This window comes from Cavia porcellus, unplaced genomic scaffold (genome assembly GCF_034190915.1).
Source record: "Cavia porcellus strain 051 isolate PalLab524CR breed Dunkin Hartley unplaced genomic scaffold, mCavPor4.1 scaffold_8, whole genome shotgun sequence".
NCBI lineage: Eukaryota > Metazoa > Chordata > Mammalia > Rodentia > Caviidae > Cavia > Cavia porcellus.
In genome coordinates, this window is record NW_026947491.1 from 91,536,875 (window position 1) to 91,559,741 (window position 22,867).

Sequence of the window (22,867 nt, forward strand, 5' to 3'; positions counted from 1 at the left end):
CCAGCTCAGAGGCGCGGCGCTTTGCTCGGCTCATGGTTCCAAAGGTTCCAGTCCGTGGTGCTGGCTCCCTTGAGTGGGTGTGAGAGGCAGGGCAGCGCCACGCGTGGCACGGGGAGCAGGAAGCCGGGGGAGGACCCAGAGGAAGAGGGCAGAGACTGGCCCCAGGGTCGTGCCCCGTGACTGCCCCACACCCCACACACTCAAGAGTGCTCAGCGGATGTCCTCACATCCCTCCGGCCATCAGGCTGATGCTCAGGGTTAGCTAGGAGATTCGGTGTCCACACAGCACAGATTTATGAGCTGGGAAAAGAAGACAGGAGGAGGGGAGGAGAGGGGAGGGCAGGAGAGAGGAGGGCAGAAGAGGGGAGGGGAGAGGGGGGGAGGGGAGGGGAGGGGAGAGGAGGGCAGGAGAGGGGAGAGGACGGGAGGGAGGGGAGAGGGGAGGGGAGGGCAGAAGAGGAGAGGGGAGGGGAGGGGAGGTAGGGGAGGGGAGAGGACGGGAGGGAGGGGAGAGGGGAGGGGAGGGCAGAAGAGGAGAGGGGAGGGGAGGGGAGGCAGGGGAGGGGAGGGGAGGCAGGGGAGGGGAGAGGACAGGAGGGAGGAGAGAGGAGGGCAAGAGAGGGGAGGGGAGGGCAGGAGAGGGGAGGGGAGGGCAGGAGAGGGGAGGGGAGGGCAGGAGAGGGCAGGAGAGGGGAGGGGAGGGGTAAGGGAGGGGGAGGGGAGGGCAGGAGAGGGGAGGGGAGGGGAGGGGAGGCAGGGGGGGCAGGAGAGGGGGGGAGGGGAGGAGTATTACTACAACGGGGTGCATGGCCCCTCGGCGTCTGTCACGCAGGAAGCCGAGCAGCAGAGCCCGCGGGCCTGACGAGTGCCGCTCCAGCCCCGTGTTAGGTTACTGCCCTGTGTCCCGCGGAGTCCTTGTGAGGACAGCTGTCTCTTCGTGCTTTTTATCTTTTTTTTAATTTTCTGTCTTTGAGAACGGGCTTCACTCTGTGGCCAGGCTGGCCTTGAACTTGCTTATGAAGCCGGGCAGACCTCCAACTCAGGGCAAGCCTCCTGCCTCAGCCTCCCCGCGCTGGGATGACAGCGTGCCCCGCCACGCCCCGCTCATCACCCTTCTTGTCTTTACAGCAAAACCTTACGACGGTGGCAGCAGCCCACGGCTACGGCCGCTTTAGCAAACTGCTACAGGTAACATTGGAGGGCCTGGCGGTTGTGCTTAGTGAGGTCTCCGGCTCGCTGGTCTGGGCTGCCCATCTAGGTGGGCTGCTGGTCTGGGGCGAGGGCAGGGGCCCTCATCTTCCAGAGGAAGAGTCATCGGTCCTGGACACTCTGTCGTCAGGGCGTTGCACGGTGTGTGGCGATGCAGACGGAAGAGTGGCCGGGCCAAAGGTGGGCGGACTTGTGGCTGGGAGCAAATAAGGCAGGGGGTCCCCGGCCCCGGCTCAGGGGCTCCACATCTGGAATCAGCCCCGCTATAGACACGGGGAAGCAGAGCTGGAGAAGAGGGGTCTCTGCCGGGAGGAAGTGGGTTAGAAACTATCTTTCTGACTCAGGGGCTGTTCCCATGAATTGTGGAGGTCCTGCCTGTTCAGACAGTTACACAGGACACCATCTGAGAGGCTGCCTGTCCCCCCAGCCTGGGCAGTCCCCACAGGCCCCCCAGAGCCCTGCAGTCTCACAGTCTAGGGATGGTGGCATGAGTCCCGTGGCTCCCCAGGGGTCCGAGCCCCAACTTGGTACAGACTCAGAGAGGGGGATTTCAGATGCTGCAGCTGAAAACTCCCCAAGGGGTCACAGACGAGTAACCTTCGCCTGCCTTCCTCGACCCCTAAATCTTCCTGGTCACCCCACACCTGTGCTCCAGCACCAGGCTGACCACGGGCCTCCAGAGCAGCTGGCGAGCCTGCCTGAGGCTCCTAAAGGGAACCCAGTAAGCCAAAAGGTTACTGGAAAAATTTAAAGGAAAAAATGTCCGCCGTGCACCCTGGCTGGAGAAGATGCTCAGAAAGATTCCTCCCTGTTTATGTTGTAATTCTTTTTTCCGGTATCAATGATCTGGAAATCTTCTAAGTAGAAAAGCGTATTTCAATATGGTACAGGTTTTACTTTCTAAAATAAAATACGAGAAAAATACAAAGTAAGTCTTTTAGAATTTCCAGTATTAGGGCAACAGCAGAATCAGAAAAGACAGTCACTAAAGCCTGTGTTCGTTTCCTGTTAGCGGAAACTTAGAATTTAACTTTCTGATTCACTTTCTAAGGGAATGTGGGTCAGAACGGTAGGAGCACGGTGGGCCCGAGTGTCCAGCTGAGTCACTCTAGGGTAGCACCAGGAGTGTCCACAGGGGCTGTGAGCACCGAGAGCTCACAGCAGCGCGGGGCGCCTGTGTTCCAGGACTCGGGCCTGCTGAGCCTCATCACCAACCCCATCCACGTGCCGGTCACTCTCTTCTGGCCCACGGACCACGCCCTGCAAGCCCTCTCCCAGGAGCAACAGGATTTCCTGTTCAAGAAAGACAGCCAGGAGAAGCTGAAGGAGTACCTGAAATACCACGTGATCCGAGACTCCAAGGTACAGCCAACACCCCCCATGAATAGTGTTTTCAGTTACCCCCAAAATCAGCTGTGATCTAAAAAGAGGAAACGGGGAAGTCCAGAAGGAAACAGCTTCTGAGCTTTAAATCACACAGTGTTCTGGTACATGGTGAAACTTCGGCCATCCTGCTCCATCCTGCCTGGGAGGTGTTTCCACAGTGTATATGCTACCCATCCAATGGCACCCTTATGGTTTAGAGCTAGAGGGTCCCCAGAGAGCCTCGTGTGAGTCCAGAGGTGGGGGCTCTTGGCAAGTGATGGGATCACGGGCCGCTGTACCCTCAGTGCTTCCGTCCTTGTGTGAGTTTGTGATTGTGCCCCTGGGAGGTGGGACGGGAAGGGTGTCTCTCCCCTCCCGGCTCTGCCCTCTCTTGCTGCTGCTTGGCTGCATGACAGAGCCGCTTTTCTCCTCTGCCGTGATGACTGTGCATGGAAATGTGAACCCAGACAACCGTCTCCCCCTGTAGATGGTGCTGGGTATGTTGTCCAGGGAGAGGAAGGTGGACAAAGGCAGTCACCTCATTGCTGTCTGAGTTACCAGCTCGATGTGCAACCTTGCAGGACTTGTGGTCGGGCAGGTGATCCTAATTTTACCAGTCACCGTTCCAAAGCCCAAGAGTGGGGCTGCTATCAGTTTTATTATAGGACATTGTTATGATCGTGCTAGTTTGTGGAGAATTGTCATGCTCTTACTAGGGCTAATTTATCAGTTAAACTTTATGGTAGGTCTGCATTTATCAGATAAAGCCAAGTGACTACAGCACCCATTGGAGGACTAGGAGCAGACTCCCAGAGGTTGTGGGGAGCACATTTCGTTTACAGGCAGAAATGAGCCTGAGTATGTTTTTTGGGGGGGTGACAAAGCCTAGCACCGAAGCTTTGTGTGCCACATGCTGTGGGTGTGGCCCCGTCTCTAGAGGCCCCGCCCCACCACGTCCTCCTCTGGCTGGCCATGCCCCGCTGCGCCCTATAGCACACGATGTCCTGGTTTGGTGTCTTGGACCTGCCATTACTGTTTTCACTTTGTTGTTTTTGTTTTTTGGGTTTTTTACATTGTGTCCGGAGCTCCAGGCGCCTTGGCCCTCTCAGACTGCAGAGAAGCCTTTCCTGTTTCCTGTCCCCACAGCAGGCCCCAAGTAGCTCCAGATGGGCCCTTTCTCGAGATCTCAGTTTCTGGCAGGCGACGGGCTAATCTGGATGCAGTTCACACACACACACACACACACACACACACACACACACACACACCCAGCTGACCATGTAGGAATGTGGCAGTCCGTAGGCGTCATGTGTCCTGTCAGTGAGCCCTAAAACCCCAAAGCCACAATCTGAAGGCAGACGACATCAGTTTGGCTCACGGTTCCAGGAGATTCAGTCCATGGGTAGCGGCTCCAAGGGAGAAATGTCACTGTGGGAGGATCTAGTGGAGCAAACTCCTCGGTCCATGGCAGCTGGGAAGCAGTGCAAGGGACGCACCAGAGAGGGACAAGCACGGGGCGGGACACAGAACCCAGGACTGCACCCGCCCACCCGCTGAGACTCCCTCCGAAGCATGTCCCACCCGCCCCATGGGTGCCTCCCAAGGCAATCAAGTTGGCACATGAAGTTTAGCACCCACATAGCCGCTCTGAGCCCTCCATCAGGCCTCTGTGTTCTCTCCAGGATGGAGTCCCCCACCCCCAGGAATTCCAAACGCCCTGACTCTTTTCATCCAGGGCATCTGGGCTACTTTCCTAGGGCTCCTGTATCGCCACCCCGGTGCCTCTCTCCTTTCCAGAGCCTGCATGTCTAAAAGTGGGGCGCCTGCGGGCTGGTCCTTCTGACGGCTCTGAAGCAGCCTCTGCTCCAAGTTCTCTCCTGGCTTCTCGGGCCCCGGCAGCGCTTGGTGTTTCCCGGCCGGCAGCTGTGTCTCCCCACCTCTGCCTCCATCTTCAAATGCCTCCTCCCTGGGTCTTCCCGTGGGAGCCCGCCCTCTTTCCTCCTCTGCTAAGGACCCAGTCATGTAGGATTAAGAGCCTGCCCTGCTCTGAGATGACCTCATTTTGCATAATTATATTTGCATCAAGCTTGCTTTCAAATAAGGTCACATTCTGAGGTCTGGGGATCCGGGCCCCTGACAGTACCCTAAGCCATTTCTCAACCTTTCTCCGGCTTCCTGTACCAAGACTGACTTCCAACAACTCAAGTCACAGAGCAGCTTGGAAGAGAGATTAAAACCAGGCCAGCTTGCTGAACGTTTCCCTCGAAAAGGAGTCTCCAAGCTCCCAGAAGGCCTGAGTATTTTCTCTCTCTCTGCTTTTGATCTGTTTTTTATTATTGTTATTATTTGAAAGCTGGAGCGATTATAACTCATGGGAAAAAGCTTCTGAGTTAGGCTTGCGCCTCCGCCGGCCCACGTGTGGGGTCCACAGCTCTCGCCCTCCTCCAGGTGCTGGCGGTGGATCTCCCCAGAGTTGCTTCCCGGAGTACCCTGCAGGGCTCACAGCTGAGTATCAAGTGCGGAGCTGGCAGCGACATCGTGAGTGTCGTCCCTGGGGAGGGGACGGGGAGACACGGGGACGGCAGCCACGGTCCACCCCACTCCCTCCCGGAGACAGGAGGGTGGCTCCCCTCACTGCTTTTGAACCACAGACCCTGGCCGGCCCAAGCCCTCGTAGCAAGGGGTCCAACCTCCTTCAGGGTGGACAGTAGGTTCTGGCCGCATTTTCCTAGTGCTTACTGGGTCTTAGAGGTGCTGGACACGTCCTGTGGCCTAAAAAGAAGTATGAGTGGGATTGTCCTCTTTCCCCTCCCCCTCCCGCCCCCTCCCCCGCCCCTTCCCTCCCCCTCCTGCCCCCTCCCCCATCCCCCTTCCCCTCCCCCTCCCGCCCCCTCCTCCACCCCCCTCCCCCTTCTCCACCCCTTTCCCCCTCCCCTTCCTCTCTCAGGGCCAGCTCTTCCTGAACGACCAGAAGTGCAGGATCGTGCAGCGGGAGCTCCTGTTTGACCTTGGCGTGGCCTACGGCATTGACTGCCTGCTGATAGAGCACTCCCTGGGAGGCCACTGTACCGTCTTTTCTACTTATGATGTCATGGTCAGTCTGAGATCACCCCTGCAGCAAGAGAGTCTTGAACCAAAGAATAGCCCAGGAGCCCTGGGGCCCCTCTGAGGCTTGTCTTCTGCCAGACCAGGACCCAAGGGGTCCCAAGGCAGGTGGTGGGGACCTTCCAGTTCCCAATCAGCTGGCCTCTTCTTAGCCCCACACAGGCCTTGAGTGTCCTCGTCTGCCCTGCTGCCCACTGCTCCGTCCGCTGCCGCCTAACTAAGGAAACAGCCCTTGAAGACCAGGAAGGATCTTCCTGGTCACTGCCAGGGCCGCCCACCCACTGCTGCCTGATGACATTATATAAAGTGCCATATTTTGAAGTTTAGGGCCTATCAAAACAGCAGTCTCACTCCGGCCTGGTGGTGCATGCCTGTAGTCCCAGTACTCGGGAGGCTGAGGCAGGAAGCCCACCATGAGTTCGAGGCCAGCCTGGGCTACATAGTGAGTTCAAGGCCAGTCCATGTTACATTTTTGAGACAGAGTCTGAAAATAAAAGACTATTATCCCTATATTATACAAGGTAAAAGGTCGCGTGTCTAGGTCACACTGCCCTGGTCCCTCCTGGGCCTCAGGTTTTGCTTTCGAAGAACTAAGCCAAAAACTCGAGGTCCCAGACAACCTTCTGAGTGTCCCTGGGCAAAGTTGTATTGTTCGGATTCGGGTTGAGCTCGGAATCTTCATCAAGATAATTAAATTCCCGAGCAACTCGTTTAAGTCCAACCCTAGACACTTCCTTGTGCCATTCAGCACACTCGATCTTGGTCTCTCTCTCTGCACTCTAGGGTGACTGCGGGAACTGCCTCAGTACCCCCAAATGCCCGGCGTGGTCCAAGCCCAAGGTAACTATGAGGGCAGCAGTAGTGTTCAGAGGATGCACGTGCGTGTGGGGTGGTGTTATACAAATGAGATATCTGTGGCTCTTTCAACAACCACGTCAGTGAAGGAGAGATGAGTGCCCTCGGCTCCAGGAACCTCGCCAGCCTGCTGGCTGCACAGGAGCTCTCTGGGAAAGTCCCGGAGACGCAGACCAAACTGAGACTTCAGGGATGGGCAGGATGGTAAACATAACGGCACGTCCTGCTGGCTCCTGTCTGCGTCCCAGGCTCTGGACTGGGCAGAGGACACTTTTCAGTGTGTCCCAGAGGGACAGAGCAGTGGTGCACAGCTGCACCGTTTGTAGGGAGCAAAGCTGAGCTTAAAGCCTGGAAAGCCACGTCAACTCATGGCAGAGCCGGTGCAGTCTGGAGTCTGCAGGCACGGGGTCAACTTCCAGTGATCTTTGATATGTCAGTTTTGCTTCCCTGAAAATCAAGCGTGTGGTCATGAGTTCGATCCCCTGTACTGATAAAAAAAAGCAAAAACAAAAAAGAAAATCAAGCTAATAACAGTTGTGTTTGTGAGCATTAGAAAAAATAAATTTTAAAGCCAGGAATAGTGGTATTTACCTGTAATCTCTGCACTTGGGAGGCGGAGGCAGGAGGCTGTCTGTGAGTTCAAGGCTACTGTGAGGTACATAGTGAATTCAAGACCAGCCTAAATTACATAATAAGACCCTACTTTTTAAAAAAAGGCAAAATTAATTTTACCATAGAGGTGTCTTAAGTGCAGGCCACATAGTACATGCTCATTTAAAAAAAATTTGTCTTTTTGAGACAGGATCTTTTTTTTTTTCTTTTTTTTTCTTTTCTTTTTATCGGTTCTGGGGATTGAACTCACGACCACCTGCTTGCAAGAAAGGTGCTTATGCCGCTGAACTAAATCCCCAGCGCCCTCACTATATAGTTCAGGCTGTCCTTGAGCTCACTTTGTAGTCCAGGCTGGTCTCGAACCCTCTACAGTCCTCGTGCCTCAGCCTCCCGAGTGCTGGGATGACACCAGGCCCGCACTATTGCTTTGAAATTCGGTTTTCAACCCAGACGGTACCGAGGTTCTCCTGTAGGGGGCGCGCTAACTCGCACGCGCGCGCGCGCACACACCCTGTCCACTCTGCCTCCAGGGCGTGACGCAGACCTGCACCTACAGGAGGATAAACCACGCGCGGTCGCTGCAAGGCTGCAGGAATGAGTGCGTCATGACGCTCACCCTGCCCAAGTGCTGCAAGGGCTACTTCCAGCCGGACTGCCAGGGTGAGGCCTGCGCCTGGCCACGCTTTGCCACCCGGTGGGGCAGCAGGGACACAGGGCCGCCCCGGCGCTGCACACACTGAGCCTCCGGGCCCCTCGGCCACCCCGCGCCCCGACCCCCGCTGACCCCAGGAACCCACAGTGCAGGCCTGAGGGCTGCCCGGGTCCCCTGGAATCACCCCGGCTCGTGTCTTGCAGCCTGTCCCGGAGGACCCGACACCCCCTGCAACAACCGGGGCACCTGCCTGGAGATGCTCTCGCTGGACGGTCAGTGCCTCTGCAACCCCGGCTTCAACGGGACGGCGTGCGAGCTGTGTTTGCCCAGGCACTTCGGGCCGGACTGCCAGCGTAGGTGGACTCCAGCCCACCCGCCCCGGCCTCCGGCCCTCTACGCCCGCCCCAAGTGGGCATCTTCCTTCCCGTCTGTTCCCCCAACACTTGCACCCCTCTGCTGCTGAGGCGCCGCCGCCCCCGGGGTTGAAACTCGGCCCACTCAGGACACCATCAGAAAACGCGGTGCGCGGGAAAGTTCAGAATGCAGTGCGGGAAAAGGCGCGCCATGCACCGTCTCGAGATCCCCCCTGCGCTGGGCTCACCCGGGCCTCTCCAGATCCCCCCAGCTCTGAGCTCCCCAGGTCCTCTCCAGATCCCCCCTGCGCTGGGCTCACCAGGGCCTCTCCACATCCCCCCTGCTCTGAGCTCCCCGGGTCCTCTCCAGATCCCCCCTGCGCTGGGCTCACCGGGGCCTCTCCACATCCCCCCTGCGCTGGGCTTACCGGGGCCTCTCCACATCCCCCCTGCTCTGAGCTCCCCGGGTCCTCTCCAGATCCCCCCTGCGCTGGGCTCACCGGGGCCTCTCCACATCCCCCCTGCGCTGGGCTCACCCGGGCCTCTCCACATCCCCCCTGCTCTGAGCTCCCCGGGTCCTCTCCAGATCCCCCCTGCGCTGGGCTCACCAGGGCCTCTCCACATCCCCCCTGCGCTGGGCTCACCGGGGCCTCTCCACATCCCCCCTGCTCTGAGCTCCCCGGGTCCTCTCCAGATCCCCCCTGCGCTGGGCTCACCGGGGCCTCTCCACATCCCCCCTGCGCTGGGCTTACCGGGGCCTCTCCACATCCCCCCTGCTCTGAGCTCCCCGGGTCCTCTCCAGATCCCCCCTGCGCTGGGCTCACCCGGGCCTCTCCACATCCCCCCTGCGCTGGGCTCACCGGGGCCTCTCCACATCCCCCCTGCTCTGAGCTCCCCGGGTCCTCTCCAGATCCCCCCTGCGCTGGGCTCACCCGGGCCTCTCCAGATCCCCCCAGCTCTGAGCTCCCCAGGTCCTCTCCAGATCCCCCCTGCGCTGGGCTCACCAGGGCCTCTCCACATCCCCCCTGCTCTGAGCTCCCCGGGTCCTCTCCAGATCCCCCCTGCGCTGGGCTCACCGGGGCCTCTCCACATCCCCCCTGCGCTGGGCTTACCGGGGCCTCTCCACATCCCCCCTGCTCTGAGCTCCCCGGGTCCTCTCCAGATCCCCCCTGCGCTGGGCTCACCAGGGCCTCTCCACATCCCCCCTGCGCTGGGCTCACCCGGGCCTCTCCACATCCCCCCTGCTCTGAGCTCCCCGGGTCCTCTCCAGATCCCCCCTGCGCTGGGCTCACCAGGGCCTCTCCACATCCCCCCTGCGCTGGGCTCACCGGGGCCTCTCCACATCCCCCCTGCTCTGAGCTCCCCGGGTCCTCTCCAGATCCCCCCTGCGCTGGGCTCACCGGGGCCTCTCCACATCCCCCCAGCTCTGAGCTCCCCGGGTCCCCTCCAGATCACCCCAGCTCTGAGCTCCCCGGGTCCTCTCCAGATCACCCCAGCTCTGAGCTCCCTGGGTCCCCTCCAGATCCCCCCAGCTCTGGGCTCCCCGGGTCCCCTCCAGATCACCCCAGCTCTGAGCTCCCCGGGTCCCCTCCAGATCACCCCAGCTCTGAGCTCCCCGGGTCCCCTCCAGATCACCCCAGCTCTGAGCTCCCCGGGTCCCCTCCAGATCACCCCAGCTCTGAGCTCCCCGGGTCCCCTCCAGATCCCCCCAGCTCTGGGCTCCCCGGGTCCCCTCCAGATTCCCCCTGCGCTGGGCTCACCGGGTCCTCTCCAGATCCCCCCTGCGCTGAGCTCCCTGGGTCCCCTCCAGATCCCCCCTGCGCTGAGGTCACCGGGTCCTCGGCTGTTCTGCAGTCCTCTTTCCGGAGGGTCCTCAGCCACGCTGTGTGGCTGACCTGGTGTCCTGCGTCCATCGAAACCATTTCCCTTTCACGGTCATTGTCACTCTGGGGAAGCATGGAAGTCTCTCAGTGCCAGACCTGGTGGATGAGGACACAGTTGATCAGTGAGAGTGCTCAACAAGTATGGGGAATGTTTAAAGAAGAGATTTATTACAGTACAAGACACATTGCCAGTGAATCCCTCTTTTTTCTTTTTTCTTTTTTCTTTTTTCTCTTTTCTTTTTTCTTTTTCTGTAGCCCAGGCTGGCCTGACACGCATGGCATCCTCCTGCCTCAGCCTCCCAAGTGCTGGGTTTGCAGGCCGGACTCTCATCCTTGCTCCGAGCACACTAATACCATGGTTCTTGGCAGAGTGTCTTTCACTGTAATAAGTTATTTTCAGTGTAAACTTTCTGTGCATTTCCGGTCCCTCCTCGTACGCTTACCCAGTCCTGATATTGATAGTTGACCTCTACCGAGTGCCAGGCTTCTGTGCTTCCTCGTGTGCCAGGCAAACACATCTTTAAAACAAGAGGAAACCCTGCATCACATCGAAGATGGGGAAGGAGGGAGAGGGCTGACGGCCACGCTGGCGGGAGGGAAGGTTCAGAAGCGCGTCCCTGGGGTCCCCGTCCATGGCTGCTGCCGTGGAGCCCCGGGCCCTCGAGGGCTCCTGGAACCCGACTGGCGCCCTGACCTTGGGTGTCTCCGGCCACCTTCCCTGACCCGGCTCCAGGTAGGGCCAGGGCAGGTGGTTCCGGGGTCCGGAGGAAGAGGCCGGGAAGGTTTCCCCGCTCACGGCCATCACCAGGGAGTCCCGGTCCCAAGGCCGCCCCTGTCTGCCTGGCTCCCCTGTGCCCGCCCTTCTCAGTTCTGAGCGACTGCAGAGGTCAGAGCCGCCTTATTAATTTTCCACAAAGCCCACGGAGCCTTGCTCCTGTCTTTTTCCTAAGTCCAGTGCCCCTGCTGACCCCTTTACAACCTCCTGTCCACCCCCTGTGAGCCCCGGGAACACAGGCCCCTGCTTGGTTCCGCTGTCCCTGTCACCTGGTCGTGTGGGTTGTGGTTGGGGCGTTCGGATGAGAGAGTGAGGGAGCCAGGCGTGGTGGTGCAGCCTGTCACCCCAGCACTTGGGAGGCTGAGACAGGAGGATCACGCAGGAGCCCAGCCTGGGTTACACAGTGAGTCCCTGTCTCAGAACAAAGCAGATCAGTGCCAGGCAGGCAGTGCATGGTGCCCAGGTCTCATCCCGGGTCGTGGTCACTGACACCACATCTCTGCCTCCAGCCTGCAACTGCTCGGCCCACGGACAGTGCGATGACGGGATCTCGGGCTCCGGACAGTGCCTCTGTGACAGCGGGTGGACGGGCAGCTCCTGCGACACACACACAGGTCTGTGTGGCAGCGACCGTGGACCCTCCCGAGGCTCGAATAAGGCTGGGACTGAGTGATGCCAGGAAGTAGATGGCAAAGCAGGTGTCCCAGTGGCCAGTGGGAAAGGTGTTCGGGCTGTGGCCCTGGGCCTGGGGTGGCTGAATGGGGACCAGCGCATCTTCCTGCAGGGGCTGCTGCCTCACTATGGTGGCCCGGGGGCCACAGGGGTTCTCAGGACGGCAGCTTCACTGCCATCACCATCACCTCCGTGATGACCAAGCGGGCAGTCTTCTGAGGGCCCCCCAAATTCAGATCCCTCGGTTCTGGAGGTCTGAGCTGTGAGGTGACCTGCTGTACCTCGATGACCACTCAAGGTCCCTGCAGTCACAAGGGCACCTCTAAAAGTCAGGCACAGGGGGAGGCTGAGGCAGGAGAACCGCAAGTTCAAGCCCGTCCTGGACCACACTTAGCAGGACCATGTCTCAAAATTTCAAAAAGAGTTTTTAAAAAAAGAAAAACAAGATGGGGGTGTAGCTAAATGCAAAGACCCTGGGTTCAGTCTCCAGTACTAAGAGAGGTGAGGGGCATCCCTAGTCTCTTCCTAGGGGCCTGGCAGCCTGGAGTTTGGAGACTCCAGCAGTGTGGTGGACTTCAGCCCCCTGCCTCTTCCGCAGACGCCCTGAACCACCCTTCCTGTCCCCTGCACCCTGCCCTTCCCGCATCACGGGGCTCGCCCCAGGCTGGGAGGACAGGGGAAGGAGAGGCTGCCTTGGAGGACGCTGACCGTCCCTGCACCCCATGCCCTGGGGTCAGACAGTCCCTCAGCCTCACCCCGGTAACGGTAACGGTTGGTTTCAGTTGGAAAGCGTTCCTGGTCGCCCCTCGGGTGACACATTTTCTGCTTTAGGGTCCAGGCAACCCTGCAGAGGTGTCTCAGGTGAAGCAGTCGATCTAGAACCTCAGACTCTAGCTGCGCACCACCCAGTGTGTTTGCCACACGGGGCAGAGAGTCTCGGGAACTCCTAGGTGAGTGGTGGCCTTTCTCGTTGGCAGCTGTGGTCCCAGTGTGCAAGCCTCCCTGTTCTGTTCACGCCGTCTGCAGGGAGAACAACACGTGTGAGTGTGGCCTGCATTACGAAGGGGACGGAATCACGTGCACGGGTGAGTGCCTTTGCACACCTGGGAAGGCGTGGCGTGGAGGAGGAGAGGCCCAGGACTGGTCACAGCCACCACGGGCTCCATCCTGGCTCTTGTGCTTCCTGCCTGGAACTCCACCAATGTTCACTGTCTCTGTGACTCAGTTTCCTTAGTGGGTATTCATAGGTGTCTGCCCGTAGGAAATTCACCAAGTCATGATGGTGGTGGTCCAACATGGTGAAGGAGCCGAACACAGCAGCATAACGGCTTCCTCTTTCTTCTCCCCTCAGCCCAAAACAACTTCCGGTCTTTTGTTTCATGGGCGCCAAGCCTCCTCCAGTCCGCGGCTGATTCGTCCCCTGGGCCGCCTCCCATCTGCAGCCCCAGTCAGAGCAAAAGCCCAACCACTCCTTCCTTCTGTTCAGACGAAGCTTGCATGCTTCTGCAAGTCTCCCATGCCCACAATCAAGGCCTCTTTCTCTCTCTTTCTGTCTCTCACCTGCACCAAAAAACCTAACAGGTAGGCTCACTGCTGGCCAGCCCACCTCACACACCATGATTTTACAATTGCTTTGTGAGGCAGGATGCATTTTATACTTTTGGGTAGTTTTCTAACTCTAAGTAACATAGCCTTCAGAAAACGCAGTGAGTTTTTTTGAAAGTGAAGCTTACACGTGCTCTGACCCACGCTGAGAACCACTGTGCACAGGGCAGTGACCACGTGTTGGCGTTAAGATGCAGGCTTGGCCATTCAGAGTCCCAACTAAGCAGTGCATAAGGAAGCTTTTATTTCTGTCTCTTGTAACAGCTCAGGTGGGTGCCTTCAGGACTAGAGCAGAGTTGCATGAAAAGCATTTGGGGGCCACCTCCCTTCTCTCTTTTTGCTCTGCTATTGTAACGTGACTGGCTTGAGATGGCCACCACCATGACCACTAACCAGGCAGCAGGACAGAGGAAGAAGAAAAAGAAAACCCCTTCCTTTTTGAAGCACAACCTACAGGTTGCTATAATCAGGCTGCTCCATCCCACTGACTGGCACCCAGGCGGCTGCCACATCTAGCTGCAAGGGAGCCGGGAAAAGCTGTTGGGTAACCCAGAAGAGAGACCACCAAAAAGCCCATTTTTCTATAGAAAAGGCCAAAAAAGTTAGCCACCTAGGCAGATGTACTGAGGTTTTCCATGATGCATTTACCTGGAGATGCACACTCTTTTTGAACACTAGAGTTTGTCATCCCTGCCATCTATCAGGCACAGAAAGGATCAGCACTTGACAATGGCAGCAAATCAGGCTCCCTCCAGCCCTAGTGGCAGGAGCGTTGCTCTCCAGTGGCTGCCGTGACTCTGCATAAGGTCAGTCAAAAGGATTCAGACACTTTCCACCTGCCGCTAGTCTACTTTGAGGATGAAATTTGGGAGATCATGAAAGTCAAGTTCCCAAGAGCCAAGCCAACACAGCAAGGCCAAATTAGCCTTCGTTAGCATCTCAGCCCTGCTGTGTGCCAGCAGTTGTCAGTTCTGTGAAGCTCCCTGAGCCTCGGTTTGGTCATCTGCAGAACAGGGTTAACAAGATCTGCCTCACCAGGTGTCCCATGCTGCTCTAACTCTGCACACACGCACATAATAAAAACCCAAGGTCAGCCTGTACACGGCTACCCAAGTGAGCCTATAGGTAAGCAATGGCATAGACAGAAGTAGACAGATCTGTGAGGATATTACAGTACACTGGAGTTGCAAAGCCTCACACAGAGGCTACAGGGGCTGGGAGCAAAGGCACAGCCTTGCCAAAGCCCATTTACCCCCCAACGCACTGGGGCAGGGCTGGCTGACCATTCCCCAGTGAAGTCCCAGCAACACACGTGATGGCTCATGGAGACCCCTCACTTCTTGCAGCTGTGGATTTCTGCAAACAGAACAACGGAGGCTGTGCGAAGGTGGCCCAGTGCTCCCAGAAGAACACCACGGTCTCTTGCAGCTGCCCTAACGGCTACCAGGGAGATGGCTACAGTTGTGTGAAAATAGACCCCTGCGCGGATGGCCTCAACGGGGGGTGCCACGAGCATGCCACCTGCAAGATGACTGGGCCGGTGCGTAGCCCAGGAGTGTGGGGCCAAGCGGCCCTCGGGCGGGGCTCGGCTTCTCGCTCTGCCTGCCTGGCCTCTGCTTCCTCTCTGTCCTCTCTCTCTGTGCTTTCTTTCCCTCCTCTGCCTGTTTCTTGTTAAATGCCATCTGCCATCCGTGTTAGTCACTCTCATTGCTGGAAGGCAACATCCAACACCCACACTTGTTTTTTCTTAGCCAGGGATCAAACTCACGACCTTGCACTTGCCAGGCAGGCACTTAAGCCGCTGAGCTAAATCCTCAGCCCCTGCTTTTTTTCCTTCTCAGTGCCCACAGTGTAGAGAAGGAGAGGTGTAGTTTGGCTTATGGTTCAGGGCATTCAGTCCATGGCTGACCAGCTCCACGCAGAAACATCAGGGCAGAAGGGTATGGGCGGAAGAAAGCTGCTCACCCATGGCAGCCGGGAAGCAGAGATAACAGAGGAGCCAAGTAGGGAGATGCATCCTCCGGGTCACACCCCAGGACCCCCTCTTCCAACCGGGCTGCACCTCCCAACAGCCGTGCCGCCATGAGCTCATCCGTGGATCATAAACGTAGCCCCCCATGATCCTGTCACCTCACAAGCCCCACCTCAGAGCACAGGAGACTGTGGGGCAGCACTAACCCTAAGCCATCACAACATCCTTGGGGGAAAAAACGGGGGGACATTACTGGGAAAACTGTGAAACCCACAGGAAGCCTCTTGTGCCGTTAATAGGAAACAACATTAATTTTTACTTTGGACCAGGGCCCTGCGGCTAGCTAAGCTGTTAAGTGGGAGGTGTTAGCTGAGGGCAGCCTGTGTCTTCCCCACTTCCTTATAAATTATTCAGGATTTAAAGCAAAAGCTGAAAAATGGCCTCACGGTGGCACTTGCTCAGGTCCATCGGGAATGGGACTTGTGCTGGTGGCTGCAGTGGGCCAGAGGGACGCCCAGCCCGGTTACCAACGTGGATCTACATCAGACAATCTTTGAGCCTTGGCTCCAGGACGGTCAAGCCAGCTACTCTGAGCCTGGCTTCTTAGCCTCTCAGAGCCTTGGTTTTCTCATCTGTAAAATGGGCCTAATTTACAGACATCTTCGGGTCTTCGTGGCAATCCCATGAGGTCATTCACTGATTCAGTCCATGGTCGCCAAGCACTTACCATGTGCTACGGGCGCCAGCTAGGGATACAGGAATAGGAAGTTCTACCAGGTCCCTGTCTACAAGGCCAAGGAGGAGCCAGTCCTCCGGGATGTGGATTTCCCAGAGCCAACATGTGGCCGGAAAGGGACTGGGGAGCCACTCGGTGCAGGATGCTGGGGGAGGGGCGGGACAAAGTGGCCTTACACCGAGGTGCAGAGGGCGACACGTGCCATCGCGGGCCTCATCCCCAGTGGGTCCTTCTGCACCCCTCGGCTGCTGGAGGCATCTCGAGGCACCTGCCGGCTCCCCCTCTTCCCGCAGGGCAAGCGCAAGTGTAAATGTAAGAGCCACTACGTGGGGGACGGGCTGGACTGCGAACCCGAGCAGCTGCCCCTGGACCGCTGTCTGCAGGACAATGGGCAGTGCCATCCGGACGCCGACTGTGCTGACCTCCACTTCCAGGGTCAGTGTGGGCGGGGCTGCGGGCTGGGGGGCGGAGCCGTCGGTGGGGGCTGGGGCGGGGAGGGGGCTCACTTTCCCCGAGGAGCTGGGTCACCCTGGCAACGGCCCAGAGGCCAGCGGAGGGCTGTACTCCCCAGGGGTTAAAAGGCTTGCAATCGGGGCTGGGGCTTTAGCTCAGTGGCATAAGCGCCTGCCTTGCAAGTGTGTGGTTGTGAGTTCAATCCCCGGTACTGATAAAAAAAAGAAAAAGACGAAACAAATATGGAAAAAAAGGCTTGCAATCAACGGCTGGTACAGCAAAACTAAGAAAACAGAAGGAAGAAAAAGGCCCGCGGAAGGACAAAGGCCCAGATGCCACGGGGATCCACGGCCCGCTGGAGGAAAACCATGAGGGGCTGCGCGTGGTGGCTCATGCCTGCAATCCCAGCACTCGGGAGGCTGAGGCAGGAGGATCGCTGCAAGTTTGAGACCAGCCTGGGCTACAAAGTGAGCTCAAGGCCAGCCTGCACTGCACAGCGGGACCCTGTCTCAGGCCAAAAAAAAAAAAAAAGCCACGAAGGACCCCACACCCAGCCCCGAGCAGGGAGGGGCATCCTGCCTTCAGAGCCATTCCTGCGGCCACGCTGAGGTCACGTGTCTGCATGACAGCTGCTGCTGTCACACTGTCAGACATCAGACCCTGAGTGCCTCAATCCCTTCTGAGCGAGAGAGAGAACAAGCAAAAGAAAAAATGCATAGACAGGATGGACGCGGTCCACTCTTCCCAGGAGTCCCTGCAGTCAGGCGAGGTTGGGGGGCAGCCCACCTGAGCCTCTGCCTGAGGGGTGTCCTCAGCCCCCTCCCACCTTTTTATCTTTTATTTGGTAACAGAGTTTGGCTAAGCTGCTCAGCTGCCCGGGCTGAGCTTGAATTTGCAGTCCTCCTGCCTCAGCCTCCCAGAGTGCTGGGAATCCCCGGCATAGGCCATTATAGCAGGTTCTCCTTAGGGCATGTGTCATGAGGCCGGTCCTGCTGGACCCTCAGCTCCCTCACAGGTGAAAATCGCACCCGCTGACGGCTTCACCCGGCTCCAGGGCCCCCCTTCCCTGAGAACATGCAGTTTAACCTTGGTAGGAAGGGGGCTGGGCAGTGCCTGCCGCCCACCTGTGAGGAGGTGCCCACACTCCCTTGGCACAGCTCCGTGGCAGCCAGCTGGCAAATGTGCACCAGAGAAGCATCCCGGGAACCCCAGGACTCTGCACCTCCGTCTGCAGGAGTCCTCCCCGGAAGGTCATGCACTCAAAGGCACTATTAGGAAATGTGTGGTCGTGCCGGGCACAGTGGACATGCCTAAAATCCCGGCTAATCCCAGGGCCAAGGCAGGAGGATTGCAACTTCGTCTCGAAATAAAAGGGCTGAAGATGAGCTCAGCGGTGACACATGCTTGCCCAGCCTGTGTGAGGCCCTGTGCTCCATCCCTGCACTCTGGCCCCGCAAAAATATGTGATGTCAACAGGAACGGCGCCTTGCCATGGTGGAAGCCAGGAGATGGCTCAGCCTGCGGCTGTGACCCAGCTCGGTGGGAGGAAGTGCCTCCCGTGGTCTGTATAATGAACAGGATGACCCTGTTCCTGTGCTGCCGCCCGTCTCTGCGCGCAGTTGTGTGGCTGGAAAAGATGTCAGCTAGGAGCAGATAACAAACACCATTAGGATAGCAAGGGGACCACAAATGGTTTCCTTAGAAACTGTTTTTTATTTTAAAGGGAATAAGAACAGTAAAAGAAAACACAGCAAATCAGTGCTAGGATGACAGGAATCCGCGATCTCCCCACAGTGCGTGCTGTTACCCTCTGAATGGTGGCTCGGTCTCCAGCCGCAGGCCTGCACAGTCAGTCAAACGGCACAGATGCTGGGCTGCTCCCTACTTCAGTTATGACGGTCTCAGCCGCGTCTCATCCAGTTGCTTATGGATGTGGGGGGACAGGGGCGGAGGCGGCTTCCTTGCTGGTCCTCCCTGGCCAGCAGCTGCCCCTGGATCTCCCGTTTTGCTGGGCTCCTGAATTCTCTCTCTCCGTGGGCTTAAGGTTCAATGTAGACCCTTCCTGCATCTCTGGTACCCACCTCCTCCTCCTCCTCCTCCTCCTCCCCAGGCTGCTGTGTCCCGGGGTCTGCACCCCAAAACAGAGAGTTTCTTTCTTCCTGCTCACCACTCGCCATTTTCCTGGAAATTTCTTAAAAACTTTTAAAAAAAACACTCAGAGACCAAAATATGTACAGAGTCACTGGCAAAAATATACCTTAATATGTGTTCTGATGGCTGTAAATGTTACAAAAATTATCCAGTTATAAATATGAGAGGAGAAATCCTATTACCAGTGAAAATGTATGATACTGACAAATAATCATGATTCAATGTTAATGCTTTTAATTTCTGAAAACTATGCAGTTTGCTACCACATTTATAGTCTGTGTGATGCCGAGATGAATAGAAAACAGACTGGAAGGGTGTGGAGCTGGCAAATTGAAAGTGACCCAAGAAGTAAAAATTCTGGTTCACAAAAATATTAGCCTAGGAGCAATGGCTATTTTTCGAGGATAAGAATACAGACGAATTTATGTTTCTGAGGTACCCCAGTTTCTACAATAAAAATGCTTTTTATTTGTAACAGGCACATAACAATCGTCCACACAGGGTTCAGGGTGATGTTTCCACACGTGCACACTGTGCAGTAATTAAGGGCTTTTGCACGTCTAAGCTCACACATTTGTCATCTGTGATTGAACGTTCAGTCCTTCCTTCCAGCGATGGTGAAATGTTCAGCATAGCATTTTAACCACAGTCACCATACCAAGCAAGGAAGCACCAAATTATTCCTCCTCCACCCCTGACTTCTAACCCACTGCCCGCCCACTGCCCATCCCCCTCCTCCCCTCCCCCAGCCCTCCTCCTCCCCTCCCCAGTCCTTCCCCTCCCCCAGCCCTCCCCCTTCCCCTCCTCCAGCCCCTCCCCTCCCCCAGCCCTCCCCCTTCCCCTCCCCCTCCTCCGCCCTGTGCAGCCTCTGGTACCCGCAGTAATCTTCTCATCTTTGGCTTCCATGCACAAGTTCAGTCACTTTCTGGCCTGCTTACCTCATGTAACCTACTGAACAAAATCCCATTCTTTTTGGCGGCTGAGTGCCTTCCACCATGTGGCCGTAGCATGTTTTCCTTGTCCATCCATCTCTTGATGGACACGGAGGTCCACTCCGGATCTGGAGGTTGTACAGAGGGCTGCCTTGCGCTGGCCGGCGTGCTGGCTTCTCTTTGACAGCTGACCCCCTTCCTGAGCAGACACCCAGAGCCGGGTGGCAGAATGACGCAGCAGCTCAGTGTCTAGTTTCCGAGGAACCTCCGCAGGGCGTCCAGTAGTGGCCGTGCTGCAGGGGACCTCACGGCTCACGTCCTCCGAGGCGCTGGCTAGGTTCACCTCCTGGGTGATAGCCGTTCTAGCTGTGCTCCAGCCTCGCTGGACTCGGGCTGTCTCCACGGTTAGAGAAGAAATTCGCTCAGCAGTGTCCTCAGTGTGACTAGGGGGTGTGGCTTCGGTGTCCCCTGTGGAAGTCTTTCGAAGGGCTTTGGTGGAACCAGAGCCATTAACCAGCTGGGCCAATGGGCCGGCTCCTCTTTCCCCTTCTAGATACCACTGTTGGGGTGTTCCATGTCCGCTCCCCGCTGGGCCAGTACAAGCTGACCTTTGACACGGCCAGAGCAACCTGTGCCAGCGAAGCTGCAACCGTGGCCACCTATAACCAGCTCTCTTATGCCCAAAAGGTGGGTCCCGGGGAGACAGCATCCACAGGCAGGGGGTGCCACCTCCTCAGACGGGGGAGCTCTGGGCTGTTGGCCCTGGAGGGGCAAATCCAGGAAGCTCCAGGAGCGATGGATGACTCCTTGTGTCCAGTGTCCAGCATCCATGTGTACCAGGCGCTGGCTTTGAGTGCTTCGTTGACATTATTATCCATCCGTACAACACCTTGTAAGATGTTTTACAGATAGGGAAACTGAGGCTTGGGAAAGCTGAGGAAATGTCTAATGTCTCCCAGCCTAGAGACACACGGTGGATCCGTGTATTTCTTTTCTCTCTGCTGGGACAAAATACCCATCACTGTAACTTAAAGGAGGCGAGGTTTGTTTGGCGTCACAATCGCAGTGGGTTCATCCATGGTCCCCTGGCCCCAAGACAGACAGCACCCAGGACAGCATGTGGGAAGAGCTGATCAGCTCAGAGCAGAGAGGAAGCCCAGACAGCAGGAGTTCCGGAGATCAGCCATGCCCCCAGCGACCGCTCCTTGGAACGTGGGACCTTTGGGGGACATTGTAGATTAAACCACAGCAACGCAGCATTCACCTGTACCCTGCTGATCCCAAAAGTCTATTCTTGACTGTAACACCCAGCTGTTAAAGCAGAGGCAGAGACTGAAGTGCAGACGTCACTGCTTGAAGCAGAGAGACCAACGTCCGTGGCTCAGAGCTGATCTCCCGTGGCTCAGAGCTGATCTCTCTGGACCTGCACCCCAGCCGAGGTTCTCTGGATGGCCTGAGCTCTGCGGCTGCGGGGCCGTGAGGGGAATGCATGGGGACGGCCCGGGCCCCCAGCAGGGAGGATGCGGGGCTCTCTGCCCCACTCAGGGTGCTCCCTTACTCAGCTCTGAACCCAGAAGCATGCCCACTTAGAAAAGCCAGCTCTTGGCATCACCTGCTGGTGATTTCTCACCGGAAGCAGAAGTGACTGTCCAGGGGCTGTATCCTCCTCCAATCTCCGTCTCCACCAACGCACTCTACAGACCTGATGTGTCTGAACCATGAACAAAGCCCTGAGATACTGCCGCCCAGGTCTTGGGGGGCCCAAGACCCTGCTCTCTGCCTGTTTATTGCATGGCCTTCACCAAGCCACCACGCCCCTTTCCTGCATGGTGCACTTGTGGCTCAAGGTAGTGTGACACACAGGAGGAGCTCGTGTTTAGACTTATTGAGAGACGTCGATGGACTCCCTGACTTTGAATCTGCTACCTGCTGTCCGTATGACTGAGCCAGTTAACTTCTCTTTGCCTTGGTTACCGTAATTATAGTACAAGGATTTTAAAAGTTCCTACCTCGTAGGGTTGATCTGAGAGCAAAAGATGTTGGCATGTGAAAAGCTCTTGCAAGAGAATGTGGCCCCAGGAAAATTCTCCAGTGATGCAGTGGTGATGGTCGTGAAGAGGAAGGTGGTGAAGACTTAGACTCCGTCACCAGAATTTTACTAACTCATAACCAGAAAAACATTGCACCGGGGTAAATGGCTGACTGCGAGTTCCTGTCTACAAATGCATTTGTGATAACTAACACAACTCGACAGACACACATTGTTCCCTGGTCATTTGCAAATCTTTCTCAAGAGCAAAGAGAAGAGAAATGGGCATGAAGGACTTGGACACCTACCAGAGAGGGAGGACACCACCTTCATGCATCCAGTGGCTTGGTCAACAAAACTTTAGTGACCAGCCGGGCATGGAGGTGCATGCCTGTAATCCAGCACTGGGGAAACTGAGGCAGGAGGCGCAACGTGAGTTCAAGGCCAGCCTGAACTGCACAGTGAAACCCTGTCTCAAAAAGGCATCCAAAAAGATTATTGGCCGGGAGGGACTCTGACACTGACCGAGAAGTTCCTGGACAGGTCAGGGACAGCAGCCGACCCGCGGTGGTCATCTCTCCCTGCAGGCTGGGTATCACCTCTGCTCGGCAGGCTGGCTGGACAGCGGGCACGTGGCCTACCCCACAGCCTACTCCTCCCGGAAGTGTGGCGGCGGCGCCGTGGGCATCGTGGACTACGGGGTCAGGACCAACAAGAGCGAGGTGTGGGACGTCTTCTGCTACCGCATGAAAGGTAAAGCCCTGGCCCGCTCGGGGCTCCAGGCTGCCCTGCTGCCCGGCCACCCGGCCAAGCCGGCCCCAGCCCGTCTCCCAAGGCGAGCCCCTGCCTCACGGGGAGTGAGACCCTGTGCACCTCTGCTTCCAGATGTGAACTGCACCTGCAAGGCAGGCTACGTGGGAGACGGCACCTCGTGCAGCGGGAACCTGCTGCAGGTCCTGATGTCCTCCTCCACGCTCAACGTCTTCCTGACGGTAGGTGCCCTGCCGGGGCGGCTTGCCTCTCAGTGGCCAGCAGAGATGTGGGCACATGGCAGGAGCCGAAGGCTCACTGTCGTTGGGGCTTAGAGCTCGGTGCTGGGCCAGGTCTGAGTCACTGTCTCATGGCTGAGAGGCCAGGCCCAAGTCTCGCAGCTCAGAGGAGGAGAGGCTACTGTGGCTCACGGTGCAGTCCGTGGCTGGCCGGCTCCCAAGCAGCAGCAGCATGGCAGAGGCCTCATGCAGGACAGCTGCTCGCAGCGCAGTGGCTGGGAAGCAGCCAGCAGAGGGAGGAGTCGGGGAGGGCAGTGAGCCCTCCAGGCTCCTGAGTCTCCTCTAGCCAGACCCTGCCTTCTAACAGCAAGTGTATTCTGAGCCCCCAAAGCCCAGCCACCATCCAGAAGCCCCAAGTGTGAGCACATAAAGCTCTTGGGGGACACCAAGATGCCAGCTCTAACAGGCACCCTGTCTGAATTTGAGGCTTGGGTTTGTCACTCGTGTTGCATAACTTTA

The 22,867-nt window shown here is 57.4% G+C and overlaps 1 protein-coding gene across 5 annotated transcripts in view; it reads left to right on the forward strand.

Moving 5' to 3' along the window:
* The window catches only part of Stab2 (stabilin 2), a 137,434-nt gene that overhangs the window by 105,113 nt on the left and 9,454 nt on the right, over window positions 1-22,867 (forward strand). For 4 of the 5 annotated variants that reach the window (XM_063255465.1, XM_063255467.1, XM_063255466.1 and 1 more), the window contains 14 exons: window positions 1,129-1,188; window positions 2,395-2,571; window positions 5,023-5,112; window positions 5,522-5,668; window positions 6,463-6,519; window positions 7,677-7,806; window positions 8,002-8,151; window positions 11,319-11,423; window positions 12,459-12,566; window positions 14,433-14,626; window positions 16,088-16,229; window positions 19,884-20,017; window positions 21,947-22,112; window positions 22,245-22,351. In XM_063255465.1, the coding sequence (XP_063111535.1) occupies window positions 1,129-1,188; window positions 2,395-2,571; window positions 5,023-5,112; window positions 5,522-5,668; window positions 6,463-6,519; window positions 7,677-7,806; window positions 8,002-8,151; window positions 11,319-11,423; window positions 12,459-12,566; window positions 14,433-14,626; window positions 16,088-16,229; window positions 19,884-20,017; window positions 21,947-22,112; window positions 22,245-22,351 (1,767 nt within the window). The remainder of the gene's footprint in view (window positions 1-1,128; window positions 1,189-2,394; window positions 2,572-5,022; window positions 5,113-5,521; window positions 5,669-6,462; window positions 6,520-7,676; window positions 7,807-8,001; window positions 8,152-11,318; window positions 11,424-12,458; window positions 12,567-14,432; window positions 14,627-16,087; window positions 16,230-19,883; window positions 20,018-21,946; window positions 22,113-22,244; window positions 22,352-22,867) is intronic. The other variant, XR_010049463.1, reaches the window with a different exon arrangement.